This window comes from Aptenodytes patagonicus, chromosome 14, assembly GCF_965638725.1.
Source record: "Aptenodytes patagonicus chromosome 14, bAptPat1.pri.cur, whole genome shotgun sequence".
In the NCBI taxonomy this organism is placed as follows: domain Eukaryota; kingdom Metazoa; phylum Chordata; class Aves; order Sphenisciformes; family Spheniscidae; genus Aptenodytes; species Aptenodytes patagonicus.
This window is the reverse complement of record NC_134962.1, coordinates 2112463-2133086: the sequence shown is the minus strand read 5'-3', so window position 1 is coordinate 2133086 and position 20624 is coordinate 2112463. Positions and strand designations below refer to the sequence as shown.

The 20624-nt window shown below is 63.6% G+C and overlaps 1 protein-coding gene and 1 pseudogene across 1 annotated transcript; one reads left to right on the top strand and one right to left on the bottom strand.

The window, feature by feature from the left end:
• The first annotated feature begins 5405 nt into the window (after window positions 1-5405).
• On the top strand, window positions 5406-6800 carry LOC143166811 (ammonium transporter Rh type B pseudogene; annotated as a pseudogene).
• Window positions 6801-13393: 6593 nt separating this feature from the next.
• C14H20orf204 (chromosome 14 C20orf204 homolog) lies at window positions 13394-18487 on the bottom strand. Its single transcript, XM_076352399.1, is given in 7 exon segments — window positions 13394-13607; window positions 14480-14632; window positions 14739-14801; window positions 15056-15190; window positions 17054-17114; window positions 18271-18347; window positions 18350-18487. Coding segments are annotated over 7 exon segments (783 nt in total). The 3' UTR covers window positions 13394-13451.
• Between the last annotated feature and the right edge of the window lie 2137 nt (window positions 18488-20624).

Below are 20624 nucleotides of genomic sequence, written 5' to 3'. Positions count from 1 at the left end.
CTCCATCCGTTTTTGCAAATTAGCGTCCGCAGTGACGAAGCTGCAGGGACAAACATTTGATGTGACCCCCCAAACCCAACACTGGCACTCACGTGCTACTTGCTGGTGGCATCACTGTCCCAAATAAAGAGGAATTTGCTGTGGTATTTTACAGGGACAAAGCATCTGTCACCCAAGAGCATCTTCCCCAGCTGGTCCCTCCACATGGCCAAGCTCCTCTCCGGAGCCACCCGAAACCCCAGGCCAGCCCTGCCCAGGGGGCTCGAGCAGGGGTTGGCACAGCCGGCGCGAGTCCCCCGGTACTCTCCGGTGCCGTGGCATGCCGTAGCCCCTCTGCAGCCCCCAGAGCCCAGCAGAGCAAGCTGGCACGGGGCTGGCGTGTCCCAGCGCCCTGCTCAAAGCCCAGCTGTGGTGCCAATGCGGGCACAGCGTGCGGCATGGCATGCACGGCATGGCACGGCACAGCATGCACCGCATGGCTCGGCACAGCATGGCACGGCACAGGACAGCACCAGCGCAAGCCTCACGCTTGCAGAAATGTCACCCAGCGACGCCAGCACCTCGGGGCCGCTTCGGTCTCAACCCAAACGAGCATTTGAAAGCAGAGCAGGGCGGTTTATTCCTTATTCATTCTTTAATAGCATCGCCCCCCCCACCTCACAAGCCTATCGGGCCCCATCCTGCTCAGGAGCACACAGGAGCAGGTGCAGCCCCGCCGGGGTACAGCACCCCCCCAGCACCCGCAGGACCCCCACCCCACGGCACCCCCACCCAAGGACCCCCACCCGTGGGGGGTGCCCACCTGGGCGCGGGGGGGGCGGGCGGCGCGCTCGCGCCCGCGCCGCTCGGCACAGTTGGTTATCGTTACATTTGGCATCAGTCGCTTCCATTGGGCTCAATAGGGGAGGGAGAGAGAAAAAGGAAAACTCAGCTCAGGGCGATTTAATAAGTTCAGCGTTACGAGCTGGGGAAAAGCTGTGGAACACACAAGTGGTAACGCAGGATTAATCTTTCCTTTAGTCTTGGGAATTATGTTTTCATTAATCCTAATTTTTCCAGATGTTTCACTCCTTATACCATGCTCTTCAAAGCCTCTGTGGCTGCAAATTCTAATGAAGCCATGAGAACATTTTAAAGAGAAAGATTCAAAGCTTAAATTGCTTCCTTTTTTTTCTTTTTCTTTTTCTTTTTCTCCCCCCCCCCCCCCCCCCCTCCTCCTCCTTTTCCCCCCGGTTGGGCTGTCGGGGAGTGCATGTGTGTGCGGTCCCAGCGCCTCCACATGTTGTGTTACACAATGTGCTAACAAGATGGAGAAGGCCACTCGGCCCACGTGATGCCGCTGTGACGTCTGTTCGGCTTTGTCGTCGTCCCCCCCCGGTAGGACCCGGCTGCGAGGGGCTGGAGGCGGGGGGGGGGGGGGGCTGGCCCCCCGTCCGCTGCCTGACAGCCGGCACTGAGGCTCTTGGGGTCAAAGCCGGACCGGGGCTCTTAAAACGCTCGTGGTGCTCACTCCCGGCTCGCTTAGACACCAGGCGGGTGTTTATGTAGGACCTACAGAGGGGCCAGAGCAGAAACCAGGCGCAGCTCCGTGGGCAGCCCGGCTTGCTGGCAGGATCTTTAGGGAACGGAGGTTTTTGGGGTGCTCCGGGCTCGGGAGAGCGGCTGGGGAGAGGAGCGATGCCGAGGCTGGGGGTGCCGTCGGCAGTCCCTTCCCACCGCGCGGTGCCTCGGCCGGGCGTCCGCTCGCAGCCCCATGGGGGTGAGGCTGGAGCTCCTGCTCCCTCCTGCCTGGCAGCGGGTCCCCAGCACCCATCCCCGGGCGCCAGCGCATCGCCACGGGGTGGGGGCACCCAGCCACCCCAGTGCCACTACGGCATTCCCAAACCTTCTCCGGCCAACCCCAGCCTGGCACGGCTGCAGGATCCGGCCGCCACCGCCCGGCTGGGCTGAGCATCCCCTCCTCGCCGGGAGCCCTCGTCTGACGCAGGAGGTCAGACAAGACGATCGGAACAATCTTCCCGGTCTCCAGCACCCGGGATTCAGATCCATGTACTTATATGGCCTGCAAAACGCGGTGGGAGCATGACCAACGTCTGGAAATCCAGATATGACTAGATCCCTTCATTAGTAATTTCTTGTACATGACTTTCTAGACCATAGGGATTTGTTAAATTTGCAGGAGTGTTTTCTCACAGTGCCATGGACTGGCTGTTGCCAGCATATATTGGCTCGGATCTGTCAGATCCTGTTGCCTTATATGACCCTCGGTTAATTCAGCTTTTCTTTGTATCCAGCCCTCAGCGGGGAACTCCTCTAGCAGTCTCAGCGTGGATCACGCTAAAATGGTTCCCCAGTCCTCCTGTCATAAAACAACTGCCCACACAGTGAAAGGGGGACGTGGGGGGTGGAATTCAATGGTCCCCTCCCCGCCGCCCCAGCCCTCACCAGATGCTTCCTCCATCCCCGCTCCTTCGGTGCCGAAAGAAAACTCTCCGTGCCTGGAAAATGTTACTGGAGGGACCGGACCTTCCCCCCGGTGCCGGGTCCTCCCCGCAAGGACCGTGGCAGCCCACCGGTGCACCCTGCACCGCAGGGTTAATCATTCGCTGCCCTCGGGGGTTCTCCAGGGCCAGGGGGGACTTTCACCTTCCCAGCGACCTCTTGAAACTTCGACCTTCTTTTATGGGTGCCATAAAGGTTATAGTTTAATCTTCACCCCGGCAGGGTTTCCCCCCTCTCTGCAGTGGGGTCTTTGGCCCGGGGAGCACTTGGGCATCGCTGCTCTTTGCACCTCGTCTGGTTTGGGAAGCGGGGAGGCTAAACGGGAAGGCCTTTTTCCCAGGGGAAGGGGATGGTGGTACCCAACGGCTTGGCAAAGGAGCGTGGTGGTGGTTGGCCCCGGTCTCTGCGTGTGCCCATGTGCCGGCACGGCTCAGGCCCGCGTTGGATGCAGCAGGTCCGGGGATGCTAGCGGGAGGGATGCGAGGGGCTGCGGGTTGCAGGGGAGCCCCTCCGTTGGCTTCTGTCCCTCTGGGAGCCCAGATAAGCATCCCAAATCCCCGAGTGCTGCCAGGGCAAAACTTCCAGGTGGAAAAAGAGCACGTGTCCAGGGACATCCCGCTGACCCTGCAACTCCCTGTCACCCACCGACCGAGATAAGGAGCCGTGTCACCTCCCAAAACGTCCCTGTCCCCAAGCACCGAGGCCGGCAGCCCGACCCCACGCTGCCGCTTCCCCGTGTGCCCCCGCACAGCGCCTATTGACCCGGCAAGCCAAGTCCGGTGAGGGCACCCCAACCTCCCGGCATCCCCGCGCCTCCGCCCCTTGCCAGAGGTGACAGCCGGATCCAGGAGGGCTTTTACACCCCAAACCTTCCAACATGATGCTTGTCCGCTCCAGCAGACCTGGCAGCGCTGGGATGCTCCAGGAGGACGCGTCTCCTCCAGTATCTTCCTCCTTCTGTTGCAGGAGGCACTGTGCCATAACCTTGAAATCTTCGAAGCACTCTGCTTTTTAAAAGACCTGTTCAAAAGCTTTTTTCTTTTAGCATTTTATTTAACCTCACCTTAAAAAAGCTTCAAACCGAAGTAGGAAGGGGAGGGCTGAGCCGCTGCAGGGCAGCAGGAGAGGAGCGAGCGTGCAGCGCCAAGCACGCAGCAGCGAGCACTCCGGCGTCCGGCACGCCGGGGTGAGCCCTACCCTTGCTCACATGCGGCTCCCTTGCTCAGCCGGTGCCAAAATGCTTCTCCCAGCTCTTTACGAGCAGCCCGGCTCCTCCATTTCAGGAGCGCTGCCTGCTCCAAGGATCACCCTGGGGTTTTATGTCACCTGCCATCAGCCAAAGAGGTTTTACTGCTCCAGGCTCTCCCCTTGAAAATCCCTTTGGCGAGCTAGTGTGGCATGCGAAGGGTTACAGGTGAGGGGTCGGGGGGCTTTAAATCGCCTTTCTTTGCCTTTTTTATACCAGCAAGGGGTGGGGGAGGCTTCACCTGCATCCCCTCGTCCCTCGTCCCTGCTCCTGGTGGAGGTGGGAGCCGGCAGCAGCCGCGGGCGGTGGGTCGGGCTGTGCCCCAGTACGGGCACGGGCAGGAGCAATGGGATCATCCTGCCCACCCATCCCACCCCGTCCTCAGCCACCCCGGGGACACCGGAGAGAGCCGTACGGCACCGCGGAGACCCCAGACCCACACTTCCTTGGGGAAGGGATCCCTGTGGGAGCATCCACTGCCATTAGCGGCACCGGCCATGCGGCAGGGACACGTTACGGGCAGACAAAGCATCCTGGGTCCCATCACGTAAACCCCTGCAGCTCTCACCACCCCTCCGCTGCTGTTGGCCACGGCTTGGGCGCAACGCAACCCCTCCTCAACCCCCAGAGGCGCTGCCTTCAAAGCAGCACCTCCTCCTCCTATACATTGCCCCCATTTCCAGTGTCTTTGGGTTGAAAAATGGCCGTGGAGGGTTTGGCAGAGGAGTCTCGCGCAGATTATTCAACAATTGTTTCCCATTTTGCGCCCTCGCCTGCCTCATCCTCCAGTAACAATGACGAAGAGCGGCACGGAGCCAGCGCCCGCGGCAGGGGTGTTGAGATCAGGGACAGCACAAAAATATCTTCTCTCTGGAACAAATATTTACCAACCCTTCTGCCTTTTGTTCTTGTGGTTCTCATATATTTTTTTTTTTTCCAGACATTCACTGGCAAAATGTCACACTAAGCAGCAACCCAGAAACTTCGGGGTAGCTGCTTGGCTGCTCTGGGCTTTGTTTTTCTCGCTCACTAATTGTTAATGAATTTCCAGCCATTCAAGCCAACGCAAACCTGTGAGAAAACGATCTTTTCGGCCCCGATTTCGGAGCTTTATGGCGCTTTGCAAAATCCGGGCAGTTGCCGAGCAAAACGCGCATCATCCCGCAGCGTGGGGTGGTGGTGCCGGAGCCACCCCCGGGTGGGATGCGGCAGAGCCAGGCCGGGAGCTGGGGGAGTCTGAGCTCCCAGCATCACTCTGGGGGCTTCAGCAGCGCGGTCGCTGCTCCCGGGAATGGGGATGGGTTAAATGGGGGTGCGTGCCGTGGTACCCTCGTCCCTGGGCGGCTCCTCGCAGGTCATCCTTCTCCACACTCTGCCTCATGGCAGGTTTCTCTTGTTTCCCTTCAAAATCATACCCGTCCCCTCACTTTTTATGGCGGCCAAACAAGAGCACGTGGGTGATTTATGGGCATTGTGTTTAAAGAAGGGAGGGGGAAAAAAACTCCTTTTCTGGCACATATATCTTCAGTTAAAAATTAACCGTGGCCATAAAACCCCCGAGGTAGGAGTGAGCAGAGCTCACCCCGCGAGTGCTGCCCAGCTGACGCCCCACGCCCAGCCGCCCTGCCGGTCACCGTCCCCTCCTGTCCGCTCTGGGATGGCCGCGCCACCCCCCACCCGCCCCCACCGCCTCCTGCCCCTCTCCCTGGGGCTCTTCCAGGGCGCCCTGCTCCTCTTCTTCGCCATCTTCGTCACCTACGACGAGCCCTCGGCGCGGGCGGAGGATGGCAACTTGGTGGCCAACCAGCTCTACGGCATCTTCCCCCTCTTCCAGGACATCCAGGTGATGCTGGTGGTGGGGCTGGGGCTCTTGCTGACGTTCCTGCCCCTCTACGGGCTCAGCGCCATCGCCCACAACTTCCTTCTGCTCAACTTCTCCACGCAATGGGCGCTGGTGCTGCAGGGCTTGCTCCATCACTTCCACCACGGCCAGGTACACCTGGACCTCCACAACCTCCTCACCGCCGAGTTCGCTGCCGTTACAGTGCTCATCTCCGTGGGGGCCATCCTGGGGAGGACCAGCCCCTGCCAGCTCCTCGTTGTGGCCACCTGTGAAGTCCCCATCTACCTTGCCAGCGAGTGGGCCATCGTCACCCGTCTGGGTGTCCTCGACGTGGGGGGCACCATCACGATCCACGTCTTCTCCTGCTATTTCGGCCTTGGCGTGTCCAAGGCTCTGTTTGGGGCGGCGCGGCAGCCAGTGCACCCCAAGGAGACCCCAACACCCCGCTCCGACCTCCTGTCCCTCGTGGGGACACTCATCCTCTGGGTTTTCTGGCCCAGCTTCGTGGCCGTCCTCTGCCAACCAGGAGTTGCCCAGCATCGCGCCATCCTGAACACTCTCCTGGCCATGAGCGCCAGCGCCGTGACCACTGTGGTGGCCTCCAGCCTGCTGGAGAGGGACGGTAAGCTCAGCCCCGGCCACCTGCAGAACGGCAGCCTGGCCGGTGGGGTGGCCATCGGCGCGGTGGCTGACATGGCCGTGCCACCGGTGGCCGCTCTTGCCCTGGGCAGCCTCTCAGCTGTGGCATGCGTCCTTGGCTTCAGGTTCCTCACCCCATTCCTGGCGAGGAAGCTCACGCTCCAGGACCAGTGCGGCATCCACAACCTCCATGGCTTGCCCGGCATCCTCGGCGCCGCAGCTAGCGCCGTGGCCATCCTGGTGGCATCCGAGGACACCTCTGGGTCCCCCTTCTCCCAGATGTCCCCCGTCGGGGGCAATGCCAGCGAGGCGGCGGGGGGACGGTGGGGGGACCGCGGGGCGGGCAGGCAGGCGCTGTGCCAGGCCGCAGGGCTGGCGGTGGCCATCGGCGGCTCGCTGCTCGCCGGGCTGCTCGCCGGTGCCGTGCTCCGGCTGCCCTGCCTGGCCCGGCCTCCTGAGCAGCTCTGCTTCGACGACTCGCTGTATTTTAACATCCAGGATCAGGCTGAGAGCCCAGGGTCAGGCAGCACCGCCGAGGAAGAAGCTCTGGCTCTGAAGGAGCGGGTTTAGGCACTGGCATGTGTGCAGCCACGGCGAGGGCCAGGGGACCGGCTCAGGGGCTGTACCTTTCTGCCCCCATCACCCGCGGGGAGCAGTGGGCAGGAGACGCTGCCTGCGCCCGCTCCCTGCCCCATGCCCGGCTCCGGCCTCCGAGGATGCTGGCAGGGCTGGGGCAGGACCGCGGCACCGGTCCCTCCTCCGTCCTCGCACCCTGTGGCTGCGAACCCCCTCCTCTGCCCCAGCCGCTCCCAGGATCCCTCCATCCCCGGCAGTAACCGGAGAAACAACCTGCTCAGGGTGTCTCCCCCCGGAACGGCTAATAACCACCAGCTAACCTGGACAGCCCCACCGCAGGGCACCAGCACCGGCGCCGGCTGCTTTGCTCTTGGCAGGCGGCATCACCCACGGTGCCCGCCTTGAGCCTCAGCTCCAGCTCCCGCTTGGGACTCCCCTGCCCACGGTGGGCAGCACCCGGTGAGGGCTGCCGGCTCGCTGCCGGCTCTGGCCACGGCACCAGGCTGGGGACTCAGCATCCACTGCCTGGAAGGTGGAAACGCAGCAGCGGGGTGAGGTGAGATGAGCTGAGCTGGCCCCAAGCGAGGGATTTTACAGGGATTTGGTAACCCGCGCCGGGCAATCTACTCTCCAGGATAGTTTGCAAAGGGAGGTGCCAGCTCTTTTTACCACCGGTGCAGCAAGCAGCGATGAGGACGCAGCCCAAGCATGGCGAGGAGCCTCGGAGAGAGCCAGGATGCAGGAGGCACCCGCACCCCACAGTACCCTCATCCCACCCCAAAGCTGGGGCCGGGAAAGCTGCGTCGGCATCCCGGGATGCTGGGGGCCCCCGAGGAAGAGCAGCGGCCCCGTCTCATCCCGCCCCGGGCAGCGAACTGCTTCCACCCCGCGGAGGACAAAGCCTGCGGTCCATCCCTGGCATGCGGCAAGCTGCGAGTGCGGGGCCGCATCCTGCCCAGAGAGCGAGGGCTGTGATTCACATCCCCCCCCTCCATGAGTCACCGCTGCCCCTGCGCCGCCACGGATCCTGCTGCTGCGGAGACAATGTCGGCGATGCTTGCGGGCTCCCGAGGGGGTCGAGGCAACCAAACCCCCCCCAGCACCGGCCGCAGGAGCGGGGGGCTCTTGGCACGGTTGGGGGTCCCCAACCCTAAGCCGGAGGGAGCGGGGCTGGATCCCCACCGCTCGGCGCGGCCCCAGGCGGAGCCGACACCAAGAGGGAGCGAGGCTGGGGAATTTGCCCTCCAATAATCACAAACAGGCTCGGGAGCCCGGGCGTGTTTGGTTAATTGTTAGAATAAAATATTGCCGAGCTCTGACAAAGGAATCCTGCCCCGCAGCCCAGCGCGGCCGAACAATGGGCCCCGGCGCAGGATGCCGCGGGCCGAGCAGCGGGGCCGGGGGCCACGACGGCGGGAGGCAGCCCGGTCCCCCCCGGCCCACAGCCGAGCCCCGGCAGCCCCCCGGCTTCTCGGCGGCTTGGTGTGGACGTGCCCCGTGCTGGTGTTGGAGCCATCGCGCACCCGCTGGCCGGCACGGAGGGGGAGCAGGGTCTGGCCGGGCCCCTCGCCTCTGCCTGGCTCCCGCTGGGCGTCAAGAGCTGCCGGAGCCAGCGCCCGCCTGGGGAGCCGCGATACCATCAGGGCCCATATTGGCAGCATCCAGCCTCGGCGCGAGCCGGCACTCCTGCTGAGCCCGGCATCCCGGTCCTGCTGGCTTCCCCCCGTGCTGAGGCCTGCTGGCTCCAACACCCAGCTCCAGCTCCGGCTCCGGTGGCGGGGAGGAGGGTGCACAGGGCTGGCGGTGCCGGGGGCTGCAGCCACCCCCTCGGGAAGCAGCCGTGGAAGGGAATCACGTGCGCACACCCATGCACGCACAGGCACGTGCATGCGCACACAGAGAATCACATGCACACGCCCGTACACACACGCAGACACACGTGCGTGCGTGCACGTACATGCACTGACATAAACATGCGTGCACGCACACAACCAAGCGCTCGCACGCACACGCACGCGCATGCACACGCAGCCCCAAGGCTGCAAACCTCTTGCTGGCCGAGGAGGTGGTGGAGCAGGGCAGAGCTGCTTTCCAGCATCGCCCAGCCCTTCCCAGCGAGGACGCAGCCTCCCGCTGAGCAGCCTGCAGCACCCAGCGGGGGAGCGGGCGATGGGGGCGTGGGGAGGGACAGCACCCGGAGCTGGGCCTGGACGCACCCCACCTCTCAGCTGGCATGTCCTGGCACAGGCACCCCGGCACGCTGTGGCACAATCTGGTCGGCAGATGCCTCCAAAACCAGCAACGGACCCAGGAAACTGGGAGGGTCAGCACTTTCCCGCTGCCCGGAGGGGCTCAGGCACCCGGCAGCCCACGGCTGGGGGTGCCAGGACCCACCTGGGCCGTGGCATGGCTCCATGTGGCCCCACTCACGGCCGTCCCCGTCCCCTGGGACCCGCCGACCTCCAGCTGGAGCCGGGCAGCGATGCCGCTGGGTGTGCCGCCCCACGCCTGGCTCTCCCCGCTCCTCCAAACCAGCCGCTCTCCAAAGGATGGAGCAGTAAAATATTCAGCAGAGCCCCTAGCGTTTATCACACTGTAAATCTGGGCTTTCAACAGCTTTACGATGCTGCAGGGAGATGGGAGAGAACAAAACACTGCTCTGCTTCGTCAGACACAGCCTGCGTGTGCCAGTGCCCCCAGCGCTGGGGCTGCCAGGGGATGGGCCCCCAGCCCCGCTTGTGAGGGGGACGAGGACCGAAGCAGAGGGCTCGTGTGAGTGAGGGCCCCCCCCGGACACTGGCCAGGGGGGCTGCTGGCACCCCAGGATGGTGACGGCTCTGCTCCAGTCCAGGGGCAGCTATGTTTCGGTGAGACAGTGATGGCGCAAAGGGGCGAAACGTGCCTCCGGCATCGGCTCTGCGGAAATACGGCAGCCACTGTACCCTGGGCATGGTCCCCCGGCACGGTGCCCTGGCATGCCGGGGTCTGCTGCTGCCTCCGAGCTCAGCCTGCAGCCGGGTTGGGGCACAGCACGCTGGTCCTGGTAAGGAGCACCAGTCCCCATCCCTGTCCCCACCGCCGTCCCCATCCCCGCAGCCCCAGCAGCACTCGCCACCGGCCCCCATCTCCCGGCGGGCCCCTGCCGTGATTGCAAAACAAGCGGCGAGGGGAGGAAGCCGTGATTGCGCTGTTTGCACGGCGCTCGGATGCATCTGGCAAGGCGATCAGCCAGCGGCACATGGCACCGTGCAGGGGGCAAGGGCACGGCGAGCGAGTCCCCCACCCCGCGCATCCCCTCGTGCTCTAACACACGCGTGTGCAGCCTTTGCACGCGTGCCACGTCCTGCCCCGTAGCGCGCCCAAGGCATCCCCCGCGTCCGCCTCGCCCGCTTGGACCGCGGGCAAGGTGGGGGCTGGCGGGGAGCCGACCGGCTGCCAAGCGGCTGGCACGGCACGGGGGGGCCACGGCGGCAGCGGCTGCTGGAGCCACATCAGAGCGGCCCCCCCGGAGCAGCCGGGAGCGTGTGGTGCTGCCCTCGAAGGAAATGCGCTCACTCCCATGTGCTGCACACTTGGGTTCGCCTCGCTGCTATTTTTATTTGACTTTTCAGGGCCTGTTTCCTTTTTCCGGCTGTTTTTGCTGTGATTCCACCGTTGCTTCGACCTCGCTTTTCCCCTCCCTCCCTTTTGCCTCTTCCTTCACTCTTTCCTTCCTTTCCATGCGCTCATTCCTGCCGCTGCACCGGGCTCCCTCTACCCCCACCCGGCAGCCGGTGCTCACGGCAAGCTCACGGTGAGCTCGTGGCAAGCTCGCGGTGAGCATGCCAATGCCTTGTAAACCCCCGTGAACACCGTAAACGCCAGTGCTCACCTCCCACCACCACTCAGATGCCGAACCGGCAGCACCAGGCACAACCCCCCCTATTCCCTGCCTGCAGAGGCAGCCGGGGCGAGATGCCGGGGGGGGTGCACAGGCAGCACACGGTGGTTTCCCGGCTCGGCAGCAACTGCCCTCCCCTGTTGCTGCCTGCGAGGGAAGGGTAACGAACGGGGCCGGTTATTGCTCTGTTTTATCTGGGAAGGTGCTGACGGGTTGGTGGAAAAGGGGGGGGGGACTTTGCTCCAGCCTTGACGCAGAAAAAGGCAGTGAGTCACCCTGTCCCAAGCCACCGTCCCGCTCGCGCTGGTGCACGAGCCACCGGGTCCCACCGGGGCGTTGCGGTCGGCACAGCCGTGCTGTGCCGCAGGAACCATGGCACGGCACGGCCGTGCCGACCGCAATGCCCCGGTGGGACCCCCAGCCCCATCCGTAGGGAAACAAGCATCAATAGGGCTATTTTGGGATGCTGGCGGGATGCGGGGGGGTTTGTTATATTTGGGGGTGGTGGTTGGGATGAGGGGGGGGGGATAAGAAAGAAAACTCGAATCCAAACCAGTGCAAACCCCTCCTGTAGAGGTGGCAGAAAGGGCAGGAGGAAAAGAAGGCAGAGTTTGAGCCTGGTCCCCGCCCTCCGGGCACCCCGAGGAGGAGGATGGAGCTGGGAGGAAGGAGTCCAGGCACGGTGGGGCTGGCCGGGGAGGAGCGTGGCACCAGCGGCAGCATGGTGCAGCTCCGGGAGGCCTCCGGCATCGGGATGTGCCGAACCGCGGCTCCCTGGATGGGCCCCGCCGCCGGCGCCAGCCTGCCCCAATGCCATGCAGACGGCGTCTGCCGGGGCCCACAAGCCTGATCCTGCTAATCACCCATGGGCCCTGGCGGGACCCCACAAGAGCAGCATCCCCAGCCTGCACCCCTCTGCTCCCACCCCCAAACCAGGATCCTTGTCCTGCCCCATCAAACCAGGGGGCCCATCCTGCACCCTGCTAAACCCCAGGGGCCCCAGTGTGCCCGGGGGGGGCCTCTCCTACCCATCCCCGGCAATGCAGATCCCCCCCCCGGCCCCAGGCTTCTCTCCCAGCCCAGGTCCCAGAGGCAGGAGGTGGGCAAGGACCCCCCGAGCATCCCCTGCCCTCCCCTCCCCGCATCCCCCCGCCCCAGCCGGCTGCTTGAACCCCCAGAGAAACCCCCAGGAAAAGGTGTCCCCCATCCCCTCCAAGGCACAGGGGTTGGGGTCCCACTCATCGGCAGCACCCATTGCTCCCCCCGGGCCAGAGCCCTGCCCGGACTGGGGATGGTGGCCAAGGCCCCCGTGGGGACGGGGCCTGGGGATGCTGGCATGGCCGTGGTCCAGGTGGGAGCCGTGGCTGTGGTCCAGGCGGCCACGTGGCCCAGGCCGCAGGGACACACAGCCGTGGGCAGCCGTCCGGTTCCACTCAGCACGCACAGCCCACTGCTGCCATCTCGTGTCCTCAACAGATGTCCCCACAGCCACACAGCCCGGGCTGGCCCCGCTCACGGTGGTGACAGCGTCCTCCCGGGTGGAGAGGGGCTGGGGAAACTGAGGCAGGGGCACAACGTGAGCCCTCCCTCCCCTGCCGCTGCTCCAGCCCTGCCCGCAGCTCGGGGATGGGGAATGGCCTCCCAGAAAAGCAGCTCCTGCAGCAGAGCCCCATCTTCCACCGCCCGTGGACCAGCGTAAGCGTGCAGGCTGGGGCCCCGTGGGCCGGGGATGCAGGCACGCTGGGCAGAGGCAGGATGCCACGGTGCCCGCTGCCTGCTCCTTCCCGGGTTTGCATGGCCCCTGCGCCGTGCCTGGACCCTGCCCCGTACCCGGACCCTGCACCGTGTCAGCCCCATCCACAGCACAAGAGCCCCTGGGTCACCAGATAAAGCACCCAAAAGGCTTCCAGGGAAGGAGAGGTTTTACTTCTGGCTTCCCAGAGTCTGTTTGCCAGCCAACGGGGGAGCGGGGACCCCGGCCAAGGCACTGGCAGAGCGCGGGGATGAGGGAGGACTGCTCCTCATCTCACCGAACCCCACGTCCCTCCAGGCTCAGCTTGCCAGGGGGTGCCAGGGCACCCCTGGCACCCGCAGTGCCGGGGCAGCCGGGTCTCTCTGTGGTGCTGCCCGTTACAGAGGCCGAGCCTTGGTCTCGAGCCCCCACAGCTGCCTGGGGTTTTGCCGTTTATCGGCGGGCACCAGCGCTCCCCCGGCTTCCCTGGGCACCCAGTGATGCACCCAGGTTTCCTTGTCCACGGTGGGTGCCCAGCTGCTCCGCCTGTCCCAGAAGTGCACTAGGGACACATATCCCTCTCCGCAGCCCGGCCACGCTCAGAGCCTTGTGGATGCACAGCAGTCCCGCTTCCAGCAGAGTCCTCCGAGCCGTGGCCCCACGTGTCCTCTTTCTGCCCTGAAAAGCAACCATTGTCCCCAAGAAAGCAGCAGGTGATGCAGGGCCAGGAGCATCACAGAAATCCAGTGCCTCGCCTCCTTTCTTCTTCAGCTCTTCCCCTTCTCCCCCACGTTTCTGGTGTTCCAGCTTCCAGCCGCAGCCATCCCACGGCAAACCAACCTGCCAGCCCCCACCAAGTGCGAGGGGCCGGTCCCCGGGTACCGTTTGAAACAGGAGGACGAATTCAACTCGGGCACCCACCGGTAGCAACTCTGCTGCCTTCAGGGTTGGATTTGCCCCGGGTTTCCAAACAAGACGCCGGCAGCCACAGTGCAAGAGCAGTGCATCCCTCCGGCACGTGGCAAGAGCGTCCCTACGAGTCCCGCGGGGCGCGGTGGGGTGTGTGCAGGGCGTAGAGCTTCTCCCAGCAGGTCGCCAGCCTCTCCACCTTCCTCCCGATCTCCCGCAGCTGCTTCCTCCTGCGGCCGGGTCCCCTGCGCCGGGGCTGTGCCGGGATGCGCGGCGGGCTCTGCGGTCAGCGTGCCAAGGGAGCAGAAACACCCCACCACCACCACACAGGCGTTAATCAGGGGGACAAAAGCCACTGCCCCAGCACCGAGGATGCGCCTGGGACATCACACCCCACACACATGGGGTTTGCGTGGGCAAAGCTGCGGGTTGGGGTGGCCAAACCGCCCGTGGCCGCAGCAAGGATGTGCTCTCAGGTCCCCAGAGCTGGCCATCCCTGCCCCGAGCCGGCAGCACGCATCCCACGGCACATCCACGGGTAGGGCAGACGGCCAGGTTGGGTCTGCAGGTGGCTTTCCAGACCAGCAGCACCTCCATCCCACACCAGCAACCCCCCCAGCTGATTTCCCTGGTGATGGCAGGGAGGACGACCCCAGCACCGTGCCAGGTCGGAGCCGGGGAGCCGGCGCTCCGCTGCACCGGGGTTTCCCCACTAGTTAATGAGTTGCTGCCGGCTGCCATAGGGGATCCTCCTGGCCGGGGTTTCCCCAGCAAAGCCCCGGAGATGCCGGGGGAGCCCAGACCAGCCCTTTGGGGAGAAATCCCAGTTCCTGCCTACGAGCACCCGGGTGCAAGAGCAGGGCTGGGTGTGCCCACCCACCGGGCAAGCATCCCACCGGGATGAGGCTCTGTGTTCCCATCAGCCATGGCATCGCGGCACAGGCAGACAAACCTGCTTGGGAGCTGGTGGTAAAAAAAAAACCCACCAGCCTGTCCCACGCTGCCACAGCCGGACTTCCCTCCCCGGCCAGTTTAAAGCTCACCGGGACGTGCCGTCAGCATCCCTCAGCCACAAACCCAGCACAGACCTTCACCCCCCAGGATGGGGAACTGGGAGCCACTGGCATGACTGGGAAGGGGCAGGGCTCCCACCTTGCTGATTTTCCTGCAGTTCTCCCTGAGCACGAAGTCAGTGTTTCTGGCCACCTTCCACACCGCCAGCTCCTCGGGGCCGCGCAGGGTGCCAGCCGCCACCTCCCGCAGGGACATGCTGATGTTGTAGATGGAGAGCAGGATCTTCTGGTCCTGGAGAGGAGAGAAGCACGTGGCCCCGGGCGGGGAGGGCAGGCTCGACGGCTCCACGGGAGCTCAGCCCACACGACGCCCCAGCCCCGGGTCCCTTGGTGCTCACCTTGTCCGAACGACAAGCCGGTCCGGCCCTTCCGCCCCTGTCCTCCGACCCACTCAGGTTTTTCTGGAGAAATAAAGCAAGGAGGAGATCAGGCACCCTAAAGCATCCATGCCTCCCATGTGGGGCAGGAATCCCCCATTTAAACACAGCGCTCTCCCCAGAAACGCCAGCAAAGCTGCCAACCCCATACTAAGCTTTCCAGGCTCATCCCTCCCCACCCACATCCCACAGCGGGGCTGCATCCAGCTCGGCAGCATCCCCCAGAGTGGAGAGCCGGGGCCCCGAGCAGACACACACCACCCCCCCCCCCCACTCACCAGGTTCTGGATCTCGTGGAAGATGACAGCGTGGTACTGCCGGAGGATTTTGGCAATGCTGCACCTCTTCCCTCTGCTCAGCACAGCGACGAGCAGGAGGAGCAGAACAGTGCAGGACAGCGCCCGGGGGAGAATCTGCGCAGGGAAGGGCCCGGTGTCAGCCAGGGGGAAGCCGGGGATAAAGGGATGCGCCGGACTCTGCCTTCAGCCCCTCACCACAAGCCTCCATCAGACCTGTTCCCCCCTCTGGAGGCGCAGCGTGTGCAGGAGGGAAAGCACCTGCCTCCTCTCCCAGAGGACGTCCCCCCAGCCCAACTGTCTCCTCTTGGAGCAAAGTGTGGCAGGGACCTTTGTAGGTCTATAGGATCTGTCCCCAAGCTCTCTGCCCCAACAGGGTCCCCAGTACCTCCCCAGCTTGTGGCATTTCAAGCCCAGGCGCTCAACCACCAAAAATCAAGGGGAGCAGAAAGGGATGTGCCCTGCTCTTTGGAGAGGAGCAGGAGGCAGGGAGCTGCCTGGTTCCCTGCCAGGAAACCTCCACGCCTGGACATGAATGGTTTCAGGCACCCTCGGAAGAATGCTCTCTGCAACTCCGCAAGCCCCGCAGCACAGACGCAGTTATTCAGCATTTTCCCGGCTCCCACGCAGCCCCCACTCATCCCGGGCTCGGGTGCCCTCACTCAAGAGCCAGATAAAAGCAGCACAAGCGCCTGCTCTCGCCAGCGCGTCCAGGCTGCCTCCGAGCCTCCCAGCTCCAAGCCTTCCCGGCAGCCCCGAGCCGGCCCCGGCAGAGAGGGGAAACCCAAGTGCTGACATCTGAGCTGGCAGGGGAGCACAGGGAGGGGGCGGCCGGACCCTCCGAGGGATGAGTCCCAAGGATTTGAAGAAAAGCCAGCGCAACCTCAGGTGACCGGGACCGGGGATATTTGAGCAGTCCCACAGCAGCGCGGCGAGGATGGGAAGCCCAATACACGCACAGCATCTGCCAGGAAAGGAGCCCGACGGCCCTCCACGTCTTCGCATCGCTGAGAGATGGCACAGCACTGCAGCCCCATCCTGGCATCGGGGCATTCCTATCATCTCCTGTTTGCAGGAAAAGCCCCCCCAAAAATCCCCCCCATCCCCCCCTCTCTGGGCGTCAGGTCTGGGCAGGCAGAAAGCAGCTCAGCTCCTTCCAAATATGCAACCCCTGTGCTGCGGCCAAAGCGCACGAGGAGGAAGGGGCAGGCAGCTCTGCCTGCTGCCAGCGTCTGCCTGCCCCGAGCCCCAGCTCACATCTCAGCAGGTTCACTGCTGTCCCAGCCACGTCTGCCTCTCGGGCTTGGCTTTTTGCTCAGAGAAGCCAGAAGGAAGAAGTTCCCTTGCTGAAGTCCGAGCCCAGGCAGACACCATCCCTCCTGCCCTTCGGTGGGAACCTGGAGGGTTTGTTTGTAAAACCTGCATCTGCTCCGCGCTCCCCGCTCCATAAAGGGCTGGACCCGGCTCCAAAAGGGCAAGGAAAACTTTCCTCGCTCTCCCGCTCCCACAGCTCAGCAGGAGCGATGGCAGCTTGACACAAGGTGAAGCCCAACACGCCGCAAGTCTGGGAACCCAGGGACACAGGCGCACCTTGGAGCAGAAACGCATGCGAGGAGATGAGCAAATCCACGTGCAACCAGTACAAATCCCACTGGGCTCTTCAGCTTCCTTAATCACCACACGCCTTCCACGGAGGAAAGAGCCTCCCCGTGCTGCTGGCTTTGCTCTCTGCAGACCCACAGAGAGATCTCACCCCAGAGGTGATTCAGCAGAGAGCCAAGGGTATAATCCTCAGGGGCACCAAAGGAGAGCGCTGCTTCCATGAAGACACCCTGTCCAAAGTCTAAGGGTTGCTCTCAGGAAGCCTCCGCCGCCAGGAAGACAAGGCCATGCGATTTTACCATTAAACTGGAAATGACTTCCCTGAAGTGGCTTATTAAACAACTGGGACCAAATTCCAGGAGAAATCACCCCATTTACAGCATTTCCAGGCAGCCGAGCCTGGCACTGGACTCTCAGTCCGCACGGGAGGAAGCGCAGCCTGCAGTTAAAAAAGCTCAGCGAGCAGCCGGGAGAGGAGCTCAGAGGGTGCTTCCCACCACCCCCGCAGAGAGCAGGGAAGCAGCGGTGACAAGAGAGGGATGCGGGGGAGAGACGAAGCCGGCAAACCCCAGTCCCAGCCATTGCTTCCCACCCTTCAGGATGGAGGAAGATAAGTTCAGCGGCTGATTTGGGGTTATTCCTTCTCCCCTTGCTCCCATCCCCGCAGCAGCAAGCTACAGGCAGGCAGGGCAGCGCTGGGATTAGGCACATCCCTTCCCACGGGAGGGCTGGCAGGGAAGAGGCAGCCAGGGGAAGCGTGGGTGCAGGACGGTCACAGCCTGCTCCGCCTGGCAGGGGAAGCTAATCTCTTCCTCGGCTCTAATCCTCCAGCAAATACGAGGAGATAAGGGAAATCACCATTATTGATAGAGCAGCTCCTGGTGGCACCCGGGCTAGCCCCAGCCACCCAGGCAGCGAGGGGCAATGCCTGCTGCCTGCCCGGGATCCCCACTGGGGTCCCCAGGTCCTTCCAGCCAAAGGGACCCTGTCCCTGACACTCTCCTATCCAAAGGGACCCTGCCACCACCCAGAGCCCCAGCACCTGCTGCAGCTCCAGGCAGGGACAGACCCTCCGTTCTCCCCCTTGGGACCAGCCAGGTGAAAGCCCCATCCCGGCCAGGTCCGAGCCCCATCCCGGCCACAGCAGCCTGGTTCCTCTGGACCAGCCCTCCCAGCCAGACCGGAGCCCCCTTCCCCACCGGCTTCCAGCTCCGTCCCGCCGCGACCCTCCCAGCTGGATCCAAGCCCCATCCTGACCCGGCCCAGCCCTGTTCCGACCGGTCCAAGCCCTTTCCCGGCTGGACCGGCCCCTTCCCGGCCGGACCGGCCCCTCTCCCGGTCGGTCCAAGCCCCATCCCAGGAGAAGCAGCCGAGTCCCGAGGGATCCCAAGCCCCGTCCCGGCTGCTGCGAGTCCCACCCCGGCGGAGCCGACCCCATCCCGGCGGTGCGGGGAGGGGGGAGCTCCTGTCCGGCGCCCTCCGCCCCCGCCCAGCGCGGCGGGGTCCCGGGGAGAGGGGGAGCGGGTCACCCCCGCCCGCAGACCCGCGACCCCCGAGCGGGGAAGGGGAAGGGGCAGCGGCCCCGGCGCACTCACCATGGAGCCCCGCGGGCGCTGGGGGGGCCGCCGGCGCGGACCCTGCGGCGGCTCCCGGGGAGCCCGGCCCGGCCCGGCCCCTGCGCCGCGTCCCGCTCCGCCGGGGCTCGCGGTTTGAACTTGGCTCCACGGTGGGAGGGGACGGGACGCGGCGGCCACACCGCCGCCGGCCCAGCCCCGGCCCCCGCGGGGGAGTGCTGCCCCGCGCCTCCGGCATCGCCTCCCGCCCCCGCCCCGGGGCAACCGGCTGCTGCCCCCGGGCAAGTGCAGAGGCCGGGGGAGGGAGGCAGGGAGGGCCGGCCCGGGGAGTCACGCCTGCGGCTGCAGGGGACGGGTCCCGCTCTCGGGGAGCGGTGGTGGCCGAAGGGGCAGGGCAGGAGAGGCTCCCCCTTGCCCCGAGGGGCCCAAAGGGGCCGGCGGTGACAGCAGCACCCGCGGCCTCACCCGCCCGGAGATCCAAAGTGACGCGCGTCCCTGCGCCGGAGCGGGGCACGACGAGGCAGAGCGGGGCCGGGGCTGTATTTCGGGCGGCGAATGTGTGCCAGAGGCCAGGGAGGCAAGACCACCCCGAGTTTGGATTTCTGTTAGCGCCTGTGTTCATCGTTACCATTCCGGCTTCACAGTCAGCGGCCGCCACCGACCCCGGTCAGCGCCTACCATCGCCTGCCACACACAACCGAAGTGACTGTCCAGCCTGAGACCCCCCCCAACGCGCCCACACGCCTTGCGGTCCCGAAGCCCCCCTCCTGTTTCCCCTCTGAGTTCTGAACAGGCACATCAACAGAAAACTGCCCTGACTCGGTTCCGATTGCTTTCGTGCAAGATGCAATGGGGGAAAAGAAAAAAAAAAAGAAATGAACAAGAGCAACAAGGCTCCACTGGAGAGTGGAGCACGTGTGTGTTTTAGTAAGGAATGAAGCAAATGGTTGAATAATCCAGCTCTTCTCAGCTTGGAAAGAATGCTCCTCCATGCGAAGTGGGAACGACAGCATACACAACAACATACCGCTGACGACAGGACCCACTAACTTGTTTGTCGAGCTCTATATAGTTAAAATTCATAGGTGCCATAATCCATTTAAAAAAACACAAAGACATCCACAAGCGTTAAAAAGGCTCTAAGATCGATGATCCCTTTTATCTAAAAAACAAACCCAAACAAACAAACAAAAAAAACAAAAATAAGGACCGTAACGCCCCCAGGCCAGGGGAAAGGGAACCTGCAGATACGAAGAGCAGGTGGCAAAAGGAGCTTGGTGCTGCGAGGACGCGGTGCAGCGTCCAGCGCAGGTCCCCTTGCCTGGGGCTTCCAGCACATCCCTGTGCGCAGCGCTGGGAAGCAATCTCTTCCCTCACCACCCGCGAGGAACGACTGACTCCCCAGCAAGTCCTTCCCATGCGTTTTCTCAACCCCAGGGCTCTCAGGTAGCCTTTCCCAACAAATCCCTAAGGGATGTGGTGCTGCCACCTGAGCAGGGGGAGCGCACGGATCCTGATCAGTGGGCGCGCACACAGTATTTGGCTCGAGGGAGATGCTCCAAACACAAGTCGGGAGTCTCTCCAGCGAGAAAAGGCACGCCACCGCGGTTCCAACCGTCCTTCCCCACCTCAGCTCCACAGCCACCGAACGAGAGCATCGCAGGGCAGAGGAATTTATGTACCACCGGCACCCAGCTTTCCCAAGCGCATCACTACGCTAGGAAGTGCCACAGCAACCAAAACGCCGTACTCCCTTCCCGGAGAAGTGGGATACAGTCCCTACGGCCGAGCACTTACACAGATCACGTTATGGAGGAAGAGTAAAAGCCGCGTGAGAAGCACGAGGGGCTGAGGAAGGACAGCACGTGCTGAAAACTACTTTTTAGCATTTTTTTCTTCTGCAGTTTCTGGCTCAGTCTTGAAATCCTGGTCTAGCCATGTTCCCTTCCCACATGCCCACGCTCCTCTTTTACAACAGACTGACGTCTCCATTCTCCCCAAACTCCCCTCCCTTCCCCTTTGCATAAGCCCACATACAGGAAGGATGCCAATGACAGCACGAAATCCCCGAGTCTCTCAACTCCCAAGGCCTCTCACTCACCTTTGGGAAACTACAATTCCACAGGGCATCTTTGATCTACACCCTCCTTAACACAAACGCAGCTTCACACACTTTCACCAGCTACTCAAGAGAAAGCACAAGAGTTTCCATTATAAACCCAAAGAAAAACAGGCTTTTGCTTCAAGACCAACCGTTTCTACTTCAATGTTAAAAGACAGGCTTCTCATCCTTTTTGGCAAAAGGCACAACTCGGTGTAACCACCGCTGGCAGACACATTCCCAGAGTGGTGGGAGCCTGATAAGTTCAAAGGTT